This window comes from Ambystoma mexicanum, chromosome 3q (genome assembly GCF_040938575.1).
Source record: "Ambystoma mexicanum isolate Mex_15411 chromosome 3q, UKY_AmexF1_1, whole genome shotgun sequence".
Taxonomy (NCBI): domain Eukaryota; kingdom Metazoa; phylum Chordata; class Amphibia; order Caudata; family Ambystomatidae; genus Ambystoma; species Ambystoma mexicanum.
In genome coordinates, this window is record NC_090926.1 from 303478005 (window position 1) to 303490075 (window position 12071).

General features: G+C 51.6%; 1 protein-coding gene across 3 annotated transcripts in view; it reads left to right on the top strand.

Moving 5' to 3' along the window:
• KMT2D (lysine methyltransferase 2D) overlaps nt 1-12071 on the top strand; it is a 2224302-nt gene that overhangs the window by 1380631 nt on the left and 831600 nt on the right. For all 3 annotated transcript variants that reach the window (XM_069653836.1, XM_069653837.1, XM_069653838.1), the window contains one exon: nt 2846-2969. In XM_069653836.1, the coding sequence (XP_069509937.1) occupies nt 2846-2969 (124 nt within the window). The remainder of the gene's footprint in view (nt 1-2845; nt 2970-12071) is intronic.

Genomic DNA, 12071 nt, shown 5'->3' on the forward strand with positions numbered 1-12071 from the left:
TGATGCTTGTTTTGGCGGCATTGATCTCTAAGCCATTTTCCAACATATAAGTTTCCAGTTCTCGGAGACTTCTTTGTAGACCTAGCTCTGTTTTGTCTAGGATGACTCATCTGCATACATCAAATGCTGAATCTGCTGGTTGTTTAATTTAGGTGGATTTGCCTTCTGAAAGCGAGGAGTCTCAGGGGGATCCATGGTGTACAACTTAACCAACGTAGCGGCAAGTGGACACCCCTGTTTGAGACTGTTTTCTGCTTCAATGGGTGCCGACAATTGACCTTGTTGTGATAATCTAATTTGTAAAGTGGTATTGGTATATAGTTGTTGAATAGGTTTCAATAGTGTCAATGGGCACTTCCACTTCTTTAATTTCCCCCACAATGTTGTCCTGTTAACCATATCGAAGGCCATATGCAGGTCTATAAATGCTGCATATGTGGTGTGATTATTGACCAATGCCTCCTGTTTCAAAAGATTCAGGATCATAAGATTTACAGGAGTACCAGTACCCTTTGTAAATCCTGTCTGCCTGATATCAAATTGCTCGGTTTCTTTGATCCAAATGTTGAGTTTGTAAAGGAGAAGCATTGCAAAAATCTTCCCAATCGGATCCAAAAGTGTGATTGGTCTATAATTTATAGGCTGTTCTTCCCAATTGGATCCAAAAGTGCGATTGGTCTATAATTTATAGGCTGTTGTCGATCACCTGCCTTATATATTGGTATCAGAATAGCTTTTGTCCAAGTCATCGGGATTTGTTTCACTTTCTCAATTGTGGCGAATAGATGAACGCAGAATTTGGCCCAATCCTCTGGATGCTTCTTTATGAGCATATTGCTTAGTCCATCTGGACCTTCGAGGATTCAGAGGATACGAGCTCCCGGCGGACTGCAGGGAGGTCCTTGCCAGGGCCAGAGCACATTGACTCTGAAGTGCTACTGTCACAAGTTGGAACGTTTTGCGACGTGGTGCCAGACGCAGAATATCAACCCTCGGAGGGTCACTGCCCCGCAGATTCTTCCGTCGTCCTTGTTGTTGGCCAAGGCGGGGCTTGTGCACACCTCCATCAAGGTGCATCTGGCGGCTATCTCCCGCTACACCGGGTCTCCCGGACGGTCTTCTTTGGTCCCACTATCTCATCAAGGACTTCCTCAAAGGACTGTTTCGGTCATTCCCGCCAGTGAAGACGCCTGCCCCGGCATTGTGGTACTGACGCGGCTCATGGGGGTGCCCCTTCGAGCCTATGCATCTGTCCCTTCTCGTTCCTATCGTGGAAAACCGCTTTCCTGCTGGCCAACACCTCTGCCAGGAGGGTAGGTGAGATCCAGGACCTATCCTGCAAACAGCTGTATCTGACTTTTCACGACACAAGGGTGGTGCTTTCGGACTCACTCCTCTTTATGCCAAAGGTTCCGTCGGACTTCCACCTCAACAAGCTTTTGGTGTTGCCTGTGTTCTTTCCGAAACCTTTGTTGCCGGCTGAAAGGACTTTGCAGTCGCTGGATATGGCTCGTGCTCTGAAGTTCTATATGGCATGCACGAAGAATTTCCGGAAGACGGCTCTACTTTTTGTGAACTTTGGTCCCATGAACCATGTGAAGGCCTTGTCGAAGGCTTCCATCTTCAGATGGCTCTCCGGCTATATCACGCACTGGTTAGCAACCGACTGCTGCCTGGCCATCCGAGAGACCATTTCACCAGAGCAATCGCTGCGACAACAGCATTCCTGTCTGGTGTGCCCCTGCTGAACATCTCCAGGGCTGCTATGTGGAAATTCACGCATACCTTCACGACATTCTACTGCGTTGACAGGGATTCCAGGGAGGAGTCAAGGGTCGGCCAAGCAGTGCTACGCAACTTGATGGCTTGAAGGTGAGACTCGTCCGGAGGGAAGAGTAATTGTTTCTGTTAAGCCTTACCACCTCCTGTGGTTGTGTATGGATGCACTGCTATGTATTCTTTATTCATGAGCATGTGAATCCATGCTGGAGAAGGAACAAGTTATTTACCTGTAATTGTTGTTCTCTGGCATGGGTCTGGCATGAATCGTCATGCCTCCTCCTGCCCCTCTGCGGCTTTTCTTGGTCATACTGCCACTTTACGTGCTACCAGAGGGGCTTAGGGACAGGGCAGTCATTGGCTGGGGTCAGTGATTGGTTTATTGGAGAAGAGCAAGTTACTTACCAACTGTAACGTTATTTCAACTGGATGTTCCTCAACTGTTTTTTCTTTTACTGAGGATTTCCGGCCTGACTGTGAATATTCATGCGCATGTGAATCCATGCCAGACCAATGCTGGAGAACCACAGTTACAGGTAAGTAACTTGTTCCTTATTGTATGCATTCCTACGACCCTAAACATGATTGTATCTGTTTTATAATTGAGTGTTGAGTGATGACGCTACCTGCTTTTTCATTTCGTGGGGTTTTTGGGCCTATAGCATAGTTATTTTTTTACTTATCTGTCCAAATTGAATTGTTGTGTGCGTCACTGTGGGCTCGTTCTGGACCACTGACCTGCCAGTTTTCATGTCTCTCAAGGACACATACTGAATAACGTTGCCATGGAGTTCCTTGATGGGTTGGAAAAGCTCTGTAAACCATGTGGACAAAATCAAAATGGCATGGACTCAGTGGGTCCCCATTTAATACTTTCACCCCCCACTTGCCCCAAATGTCTATCGAATGTGAGTTCCAATTATTAGAAATAAAATCTTTAGGCGTTTGACATTATGAGAAAAAAGATGTTCACACTAGAGCGCTTGTAGGCAAGTCTCTCCAGGATATTGAATACTCTTTCTCGGGTAGAAGACAAATTAACCACTTTCTGCTTCAATTCGTCCAGATCTGGATACATTTGCAACAGAGGACATCATTGATCCCATTGCCAAGGCCAAGATGGTTGCACTTAAAGGGATAAAGAAGGTGATGGCCCAGGGAAGCATTGGTGTGGCACCAGTGATGAACAGGTATGTGGAAACGAAATAAACTGCTTATTACATTAATTTCTTCAATCTACTCTGAGAACATAGAAAACATGGCAAACTTCAATACGCCAAGCTTAATCTAGTACTTCTATCTGCTTTCCCTCCATGTTCTATGGACCCCAAACCTTTTGTTTCTGAACCTGCCCTAACTTTTTACAGGGAATTGAAGCCTTCTGCCTCACCCCCCTGGCATTTTGCTCATTTTGTTATGGGGAAACTGATCAGTCTTTCCTTACTGGTACACTGTTTCCCTTTATGTTTTTACCTTGTTGGTAACTTTTTAACAGTGCATACAGCATCTTATATACTTTTGAATCGCCCTCTGCTAGGGAGATTTATCAGTTTGTCGGCTTAATCCCCTCTCCTAGTGAGAGACCCTCAGCACTTTTTGCTGGACATCAGGACCTTTTTCTTCTCCTGAATGAGGGGGAGCCTTTTTGTTACCCTTTCTACAATTAATGGCTGGTGGCAGTGGTGAAGCATCCATGGGTGCCCATTTTGTCAAAATGTCCCCGGTCTTCTTGTTTTGCCATTTCTTGTTGGGAAGGTCCTTGAGATGTACTCTGCGTGCCAAACCAAGTTTGGTCCCTTTGTTCAATGTGTCTTTGGCGGGATTCACGAGTGAAGCCCGCCTCTGGCTCCAGTATATCTGGCAGGGGCAGGAAGTGAGGCAGGTGCCCAAAACTCCCTGTGCTTAATCCCCTTGGTTACAGGAAGGTACCCAAAGGTGATTGGCCGGCTGTCCGGCAAGGACAGCCACGCTGCTGTGATGGACAGCTAGGCTGGAATGAATGAGAGAAACCTGCATAAAAGGCAAGGTTTCTGGCTTGCAAGGCAGAGTCGACCACTGGACGAAGGAATCCGAAGAAGAACTTGGAAGGGACTCCTGCAGCAACTCCTGGACCGTTGATTTGCTGTGCTGAAGCTCCGAATTTGCCTCGACTAGAGAGCCCTGCAAGGACGACCTCTCCCCTTGAGTTGGTCGGGACCAATCAACTCCAAAGTAAGCCCGTCTGGACATCCTCTCTGAGCTGGCTGTACTTCTGCTGCTGCTGGAACCTAAGTGCCAGGTAGAGGAACACCAGACTGTGTGCATTGCTTTTAAGTCTGACCTGTGCACCAGGAAGATCCTCTGGACTTAGCAGGACTGACCAAGCCTGAGACACCTCAACAGAGTGCTGGACCCCAGATGCAAGGAAAGTCCAAAGTGTTATCCGAGAACCACGGTGTTGCTATTTGCTGTCAAACACGAGGAGCTGAAACACAGAACCACCGCTGAATCGGTTTTCCCATTGCTGCTGCTGACCTTCCCATTGCAGAGCAGGAGTCCCCTGATTTCCTCCCTCTTGTCCTCACTGCTGAGGCTCTGGAACAACAGGATCTGCAGAGCTGTACAGGAACAGAAGCCAGCTGGAACTATTTCTTCTAACCAGAGGTACTGTAAAGTCTGAGAACTTACCTCTTGTTGTGTAGCCTTGAGACCTGTCTTGGTTACCTTGAGACCTATCTTGGTTACCTTGCAGTGTTACTATAGCTTTGCCCCTCCCAAGCCTCCCAACTTGTGGCCCTTCAAGTGTTCTGTTTTCTACTAACTGTTCAAAAAACATTGTGCAAGACTTTTTACCTACCTGCTAAGATTTTTAGCTCCCCTAGACATTGTGCAATTACCATTGGCTGTCCTGTCTCCCTGATAGACTCGTCTTTATCTCTTACTTTGTGCTTTGGCCTTTTCCCCATGAAAGGGCTACTTTACTCTACATTGGAGGGTTCCAAAAGTACTTACCAGCTTGTGAATTATTGGTTAACCTTTGTTTTATTCCTCTTTTCTATCTTTTACACAAAACTCAGTATTACTCCAAATGTGCCAGTGATAAATCAATGTCCAGTGTCCTAGTTATTTAAGTCACCTGAGGGTGTAGGAAGTCTCTCTGTGCCATCCCCAATGGGCATCATCTGATTTAGAGTGTTTTGAAGTGTATTATAACTGTTACAGATATTGCTCCCTTCTGAAGAAGGCTTATACAACAAACTGAAATAAATTAATAATCGTTTTATCAAGAAACCCTGAGTGTGAGTTTATTTGAATAACTGTTACTATGAAACTGTGCCACAACATTTCTGCTCACATTGACCCCTCTTGAGATGAGCCTGACTGCTCAGCCACACTACCAACCTGTGTAGTTCAGACTTATACCAAAGTTTGGGTCCCTATTGCCAGGTGGTCAGAGTTATTGTAGTGCACCCAAAGGGTACTGCATACAATATTGCCTAACAAACTTGCCTATGATGTTTTGGCCAGATTCGATCTCAAAGACAATGCACTCGATAATGGTCAGGGGTCTCCAGTCATTGGGATTCTGCAGCCTAGGAAACTCACAGCAAGTCGGGGGTGTTAGGCAAAGTTTGAATGCAGTACCCTCCGGGAAGCTACAAACAACTATTGACTACAGGTATAGGTGTTGGGGAGAATTCTCAATGTGCCAGTTCCTCCCACCTTAGAGCCCTCCAGCTCTTTTGCTAGACTTTGGGACTTTGAGCTTTTCAATTCAATGTGTTTTCTGTGTTTGTTTTTGAATGATGGAGTCTGGCCAACTCCATAGGCATCATCTTTTCATTTGGGTCACACAGCACGCTCAGTGCAGTGGCACAGGGAAGCCTTTCAGGCTTTCCCAAGGTTTAACTACCTTCTCTGGGATAAACTACTGTTCAGTATCAGTTTCGTTTCTGATCTGTCTTTCTTAGTAGTAACCAATCACTGGTGTCTGGGTCATACTGCCCCCAGCCAATGACTGCCCTCTCCCTAAGCCCAGCCCCTGGCAGCCATCCTCAGATGTTTACCGCATGTTCAAGTGTTGGGAGTCCTCGTGCTATAGCTCTCGAGCTTTTACTGCGTTTAGCGATTTTTTTTTTCAAAGAGTTTAATCTCATTTTTTCGGTCAATCGAGCCTCAAGCTCCACCGTTTCTACTTCCGATCAATGGGGACCTGTTTTGGGATTTTCTACGCCCCTCAAAGGTGAAGTTTTCATCGAGTTACGCTTCTTGGAGGATTCCAGAAGTTTCTGAGGCCTACCCCGCGGACATGGCCCAGGAGAAAGGAAGCTCGACACCCAGATCCAAGCTGTTAGGGACTGTCCTGGATGCGGATTACAGAATGTGTTCAAGGAGGACGAGCACTCGAGGTGCCTCTACTGTCTTCACGAGGACGAAACGCACGTGGAGAAGGACTCTGTGTTGGATCGGACTATGAGGGATCGTCTGACCCGTCTCGCCAACTGGCTGGAAGGCAAGAGCCCAGCAGGTGAGAAGAAGTCAGAGCAGTCTTCTAAATCCTGTGAGGGCGCCCCGATGACGGGGGCCCAACAGAAGGCAAAGCACTGCGAGTCCGCGGGCACTGGGAGTGCCGAACGGTCATGCTCCTCAGCTGCCAGGCAGGGCGCACCTTCACCGACGCCATCAACCACGAGCCAATGCTCTGGCTCGGGAAAGAGAAAATCTGAGAACCCGGCTAAGCTTCTGGAGAGGCCCCGGTCGATCTCGAAGGAACTGGCCGAAGGGGAACGAGGCAGTGACCCTCCCCCCTAAGGTGAAGGCCTCAAGCGTGCCCAAGGCGTTGAAGGCCTTGATTTAACCCGGCCAAGGCCTCTGAGGGAGTTGCTGCGGCCCTGGCGAAGCCTGTGGCGGCTAGCCCAGTGGAGGCGACCTCGGGGCCCAGAGTTTCACTGCCTCCGCGGAGGGAATCCTCTTTAAGCCCATCGAGAAGACCCCTGTGAAGACCCCGGTGGAAAAAGGGGGGGGGGCGGTGGCCGTTACGGAGACACACAGAGCCTCCGAGGAGGAGCTGATCGAAGTCGAAGAGGGACTCGACAAGAATTTGGAAGAGGCCCGGTCCCACGGGAGGGATCCCGACGAGGGGGACGACGAGAGCGGCGACTTAGAGGCTCCTGTGGAGGAGGAGCAACTGTCGCGCCCGTCGCAGCCCGAGCCACAGGACAACTCGGCGGCTATTTTGACGGCAATCCAAGCCTTGTGCACGGAGATAAGGACGAGATTGACCCTACCCCCGATGGACGACCCAACTGAACTGGGTCCGTCGGGGAGCCCTCCAAACAAGAAGAGGATTCATCCAGCCCCGCCCTTTCAGCCCTCACGGCCTTCTCAGCCTTTGTCTCCTTCCCCGGTCCCAAGGGATGACACAGGAACCGATACGGCCACGACGGGGACGGATGACTACGGTGGTGATGATGATGGGACTGAACTCCCCTCGCTGATTCCTCTGGCATCCCCGCCCGACAAGATTGGCTCCTTCCACGCCATGATTGCCAGGACGTCTGAGCTTTTCCGGCTCTGCCCGAAGAAAAGAAGGAAGGCTTCCTCTACCAACGGCACGAGGCCAAGGGGGAAGACTGTCCTCGCGCTGCCTTTGCTGGATGACATCTGGGACAAGGAACTTGCTCTCCTGAGAACCCGTCCACAACGCCTGCCAAGAGGGACCGGTACGAGAAGAAGTACCGGGTCCCCGACGGCGCCCCTTTGTGCCTTAGAGCACAACCGACCCCGGATTTGGTCGTCTCGGCAGCGGCCAAGAAGAAAGCGAGGGGGGCATCGGCTTCAACTTCCCCGCCTGACGGCGAGGGAAAGAAACTAGATGCCATGGGACAACGAGTCATCTCGTCTGCGGCGACGACGATTAAGGCGGCCAACGCCCTAGCGATTGTGGCCCGTTATGACGGGGAGTTGTGGTACAAGATTGCCCCCCCTGTTGGACTTCTTCCCGGACGACAAGAGGGCAGAGGCCCTGGCGATCCTACAGGAGGGTGAGGTGGCGTCGGACCATGCCATAACGGTGGCCACGGACATTGCCGACACCGGTTTCCGCCAGTTGGGCAACAGCGTTTGCCTTCGACGGCGGGGGTGGCTCAAGGCGACGGATTTCCGCCAAGACATACAAGCCAAAGTTTTGGACATGCCCTTCGACGGGAACAATCTGTTTGGGAAGACAGTGGATGAGTCCCTTCAGGCCATCAAGGCCGACACGGAGACGGCTCGGGCCTTGGGAGTTCTACAGCAATGACGGCCGCCCTTTTGGAACTCCGGAGGCAAGCAAGGTGCCTCCAAAGGGTTCGGCGGCGGCTCCTCGACATACCATCAGACGACCCGTTCCTCGTCGCAAGAAGCCTACAGGGGACGAGGCAAGTCGGGGGGATCTCGCCATCGTTTCGCCAGGGAAGACCGCCGCCAAGCAAAACTGAACCGGCCGTTGCGTCGGGCCCTCACTGGAGCACCCCGGTGGGAGGCCGGCTGACTAAGTTAGTCAGCGTGTGGGAGTCCATCTCCACCGACAGTTGGGTGCTGGATGCCCTGGCCCACTCTGGAATTTCTAAAGAAGTACCCCCGCATTCCTCCTGTGGCCAGGAAGGAAAATCATGTCCCTCAACTGCTGTTGGAGATGAGGGCGATGCTCATGAAGGGAGCCATCAAGCTCGTCCCAAAGAGGCTCCGGAGTGTACTCCAGAAACTTCCTCGTCAGAAAGAAGACAGGAGGATGGCGTCCCATCCTGGACCTGCGTCGGCTAAACAAATGCATCAAGGCACAGAAGTTCCGGATGGTCACCCTCCAGCACGTGCTGGGCCAGCTAGAGGAAGGAGACTTCCTATCGTTGTTGGATTTGGAGGATGCGTACTTTCACATCCCCATCCTAAAAAGACACCGAAAGTTTCTCAGGTTCGTAGTTTAAGGGCGGCACTACCAGTTCAGGGCCCCTTCAGATTGAAGTCGCCGCCCAGGGTATTCACCAAGTGCCTAGCTCCAGTGGAGGCGCGGCTGCGCCTGCAGGGGATCCACGTCTACCACTACCTGGACGATTGGCTCATCCGAGCAGGAAAAAGGGAACTCGCCGTCGAACAGACAACGAAGACTGTCCGGCTGCTCACGGACCTGGGATTCTCCATCAACTTCCTCAAATCCCACCTGGTTCCGTCGCAGGTCGCACTGTTTCTAGGAGCCAAGCTCGATACAGTAGCGCGACTGGCCTCGCCGTCGGAGGAAAGGACGAAGGCCATCCTGGGCAAGGTGCAGCGTCTTCTGGCCACGGACGTGGCCAGGGTGAGGGCCATCAAGACCCTTCTCGGGATGATGTCCTCGTGCATCTATCTGGTGTGCCTGTGTAGGCTTCGGATGCGTCCTCTACAGGAGTTCCTCGACGCCCGTTGGATACAAACGGCAGGCAGTTTCGAGGACAAGATCTCTCTCAACGATGGCTTCTGCCAAGCAATTCGGTGGTGGGGCACCCGCGTGCATATCGCAGCGGGCACGGACTTTCAGTCCCCAGTACACCAGGTGACGGTGATGACGGATGCCTCACTGGAGGGGTGGGGAGCGCACACCGGAGATCTTAAAGCGAGAGGCCTTTGGCTCCCGGAGGAGAGGCCGCTCCACATCAACATACTGGAGCTACGGGTGGTGTTCTGGGCCATCAGGTCGTTCCTCCCGTCCCTCAAGGGCAAGGTGGTGAGGATCTTCACCGACAACACCACCACAATGTTCTACATCCGGAAGCAGGGGGGAACCAGATCCCCAGCCCTATCCAAGGAGGCCCAGGATCTGTGGCACTGGGCCGTCGCCCAGGGGATGTTTCTGGTACCCTTCCACCTGGCAGGAATAAAAAACACCATCGCCGACTCACTCAGCAGGGAGCTGCGCTCGTGCCACGAGTGGGAACTACGCCAGGATGAAGTGGATAGACTCTTCCAGCGATGGGGCAAACACCAGATCGACCTGTTCGCGACGGCGACCAATTCCAAGTGCCAGAGGTTTACCAGCAGGTTTCCCCAGCCGAGGAGCATGGGCGATGCTTTCTCGTTCCCCTGGGACGGCCTGTTCCTGTATGCGTTCCCTCCGTTGCCGTTGCAGCTCCGACTCCTCAATCAACTCAAGAGGTCCCGCTGCAGGATGATCCTCGTTGCACCGGCGTGGCCGAGACAGATCTGGTTCCCGGACCTTCTGGACTTGTCAGCGTCCCCACCAGTCAAACTGTCGACAGACGCAGATCTTCTCTCCAGAGAAGGAGGCGCCATCCTTCATCACGACCCGGGGTCGCTGAACTTGCAGGCCTGGCTCCTGCAGCACTAGAGTTTGGAGGGTACGATATCCTGGCGGATTGCAAAGAGGTCCTTGCAAAGGCCAGGGCGTCCTCAACTCTCAAGTGCTACGGACACAAGTGGAAGAGGTTCTCTGTCTGGTGCCGTGCACAGAAGATTAACCCTCTACGGATTACAGCCCCTCAAGTGCTACCGTACCTACTGTCGCTGGCCAAGGTGGGGCTGGCACATGCTTCCATCAAGATACACCTGGCAGCGATTTCCCGATAAACCAGAACTATGGGACGTCCATCCCTGTGGTCTCATCGCCTGGTGAAGGAATTTATGAAAGGACTGTTCCGATCGTTCCCGCCGGTGAAGGAGCACACCGTGGTGCTGACCAGGCTCATGGGGGCACAATTTGAGTCTCTGCATTCGGCACCGTTGAAGTTCCTGTCATGGAAGACAGCATTTCTTGTGGTCATCACCTCCACACGATGGGTTGGAGAGATCCAGGCCCTATCCTGCAAGCTTCCATACTTGACTTTTCACGAAACGAGAGTGGTGCTGAGGACGCACCACTCCTTCATGCCCAAGGTGCCGTCGGACTTTCACCTCAACGAGCCCTTGGTGTTACCAGTTTTCTTCCCGTCGCCTTCGTCGCGGGCTGAGAGGACTTTGCACTCGCTGGATATAGTTAGAGCGCTGAAGTTTTACGTGGACCGCACAAAGAGTTTTCGGAAGACTTCACAGCTGTTTGTGAATTTTGGACCTGTAAATCAAGGGAAGGCTCTCTCGAAGGCTTCCATTTCCAGATGGCTCTCCGGCTGCATCATGCACTGTCACCGGTTGGCAAACCGACCGTTGCCCGGCCGTCCGAGAGCCCACTCGACCAGAGCGATCGCTGCTACCACGGCGTTCTTGTCTGGTGTGCCCCTGCTGGACATCTGCAGGGCTGCTTCGTGGAGGTCGACGCACACCTTCACGAGATTCTACTGCGTCGACCGGGATTCCAGGGAGGAGTCCAGGGTCGGCCAAGCAGTGCTGCGCAACCTGTTCACTTAAGGTGAGCCTGGTGAGGAGGTAAGAGTTGCTTAATGTTGAGTTTTGAGCCTTGCCACCTCCCGTGGTTGTGCATGTGTGTACTGCTATGTATTCTTAAATTCATGAGCATGTGAATCCATGCCAGACCCCATGCTGGAGAAGGAACAAGTTACTTACCTGTAACTGTTGTTCTCCAGCATGGGTCTGGCATGGATTCGCATGCGAACCCTCCCCCCTACCCGTCTGCGGCTCTTCACTTGGTAATACTGCCACTTTACGTGCTACCAAATCTGAGGATGGCTACCAGGGGCGGGGCTTAGGGAGAGGGCAGTCATTGGCTGGGGGCAGTATGACCCAGAGACCAGTGATTGGTTACTACTAAGAAAGACAGATCAGAAACGAAACTGATTCTGATTTTTTTCTTTACCGAGGATTCCCAGCCTGAAGACGGGGAATATTCATGAGCATGTGAATCCATGCCAGACCCATGCTTGAGAACAACAGTTATAGGTAAGTAACTTGTTCCTTTCCCAGAGTATGTAAAGTGAAATTAACTTTACTAGTCTTTTAAAATCCTAGACCCAGCATAGAGTGCTGGAGGGGTTACTTAGTATCCCCTATGTCTAGATACTCATGTAGCAGTCAAATGTTAACCTTTCCTCTCAGAATGGCTGGTGGCAGTGGTTTTACAACGAACTACCATGATTTTTCCCGACCGCGAACTATTCGTAGCTCCGGTAACGTTAAATCACGGGAACCATGTTGTTCAAGATGGCGTCTGAAAAACAGGTCCCCGCCTTTTTTTTTTTTTGTCATTTCTTTGTGGAATGGTCCTTCTAGAGTTTGTCTTTGCGCACCAAACCAGGTTTGGTCTCTTTGTTCATTCGCCTTTGGCGGGCTTCAGGAGTGAAGACCGCCTCTGGTGCCAGAGTGTCCGGGGTGGGCAGGAAGTAAGGGAGGTG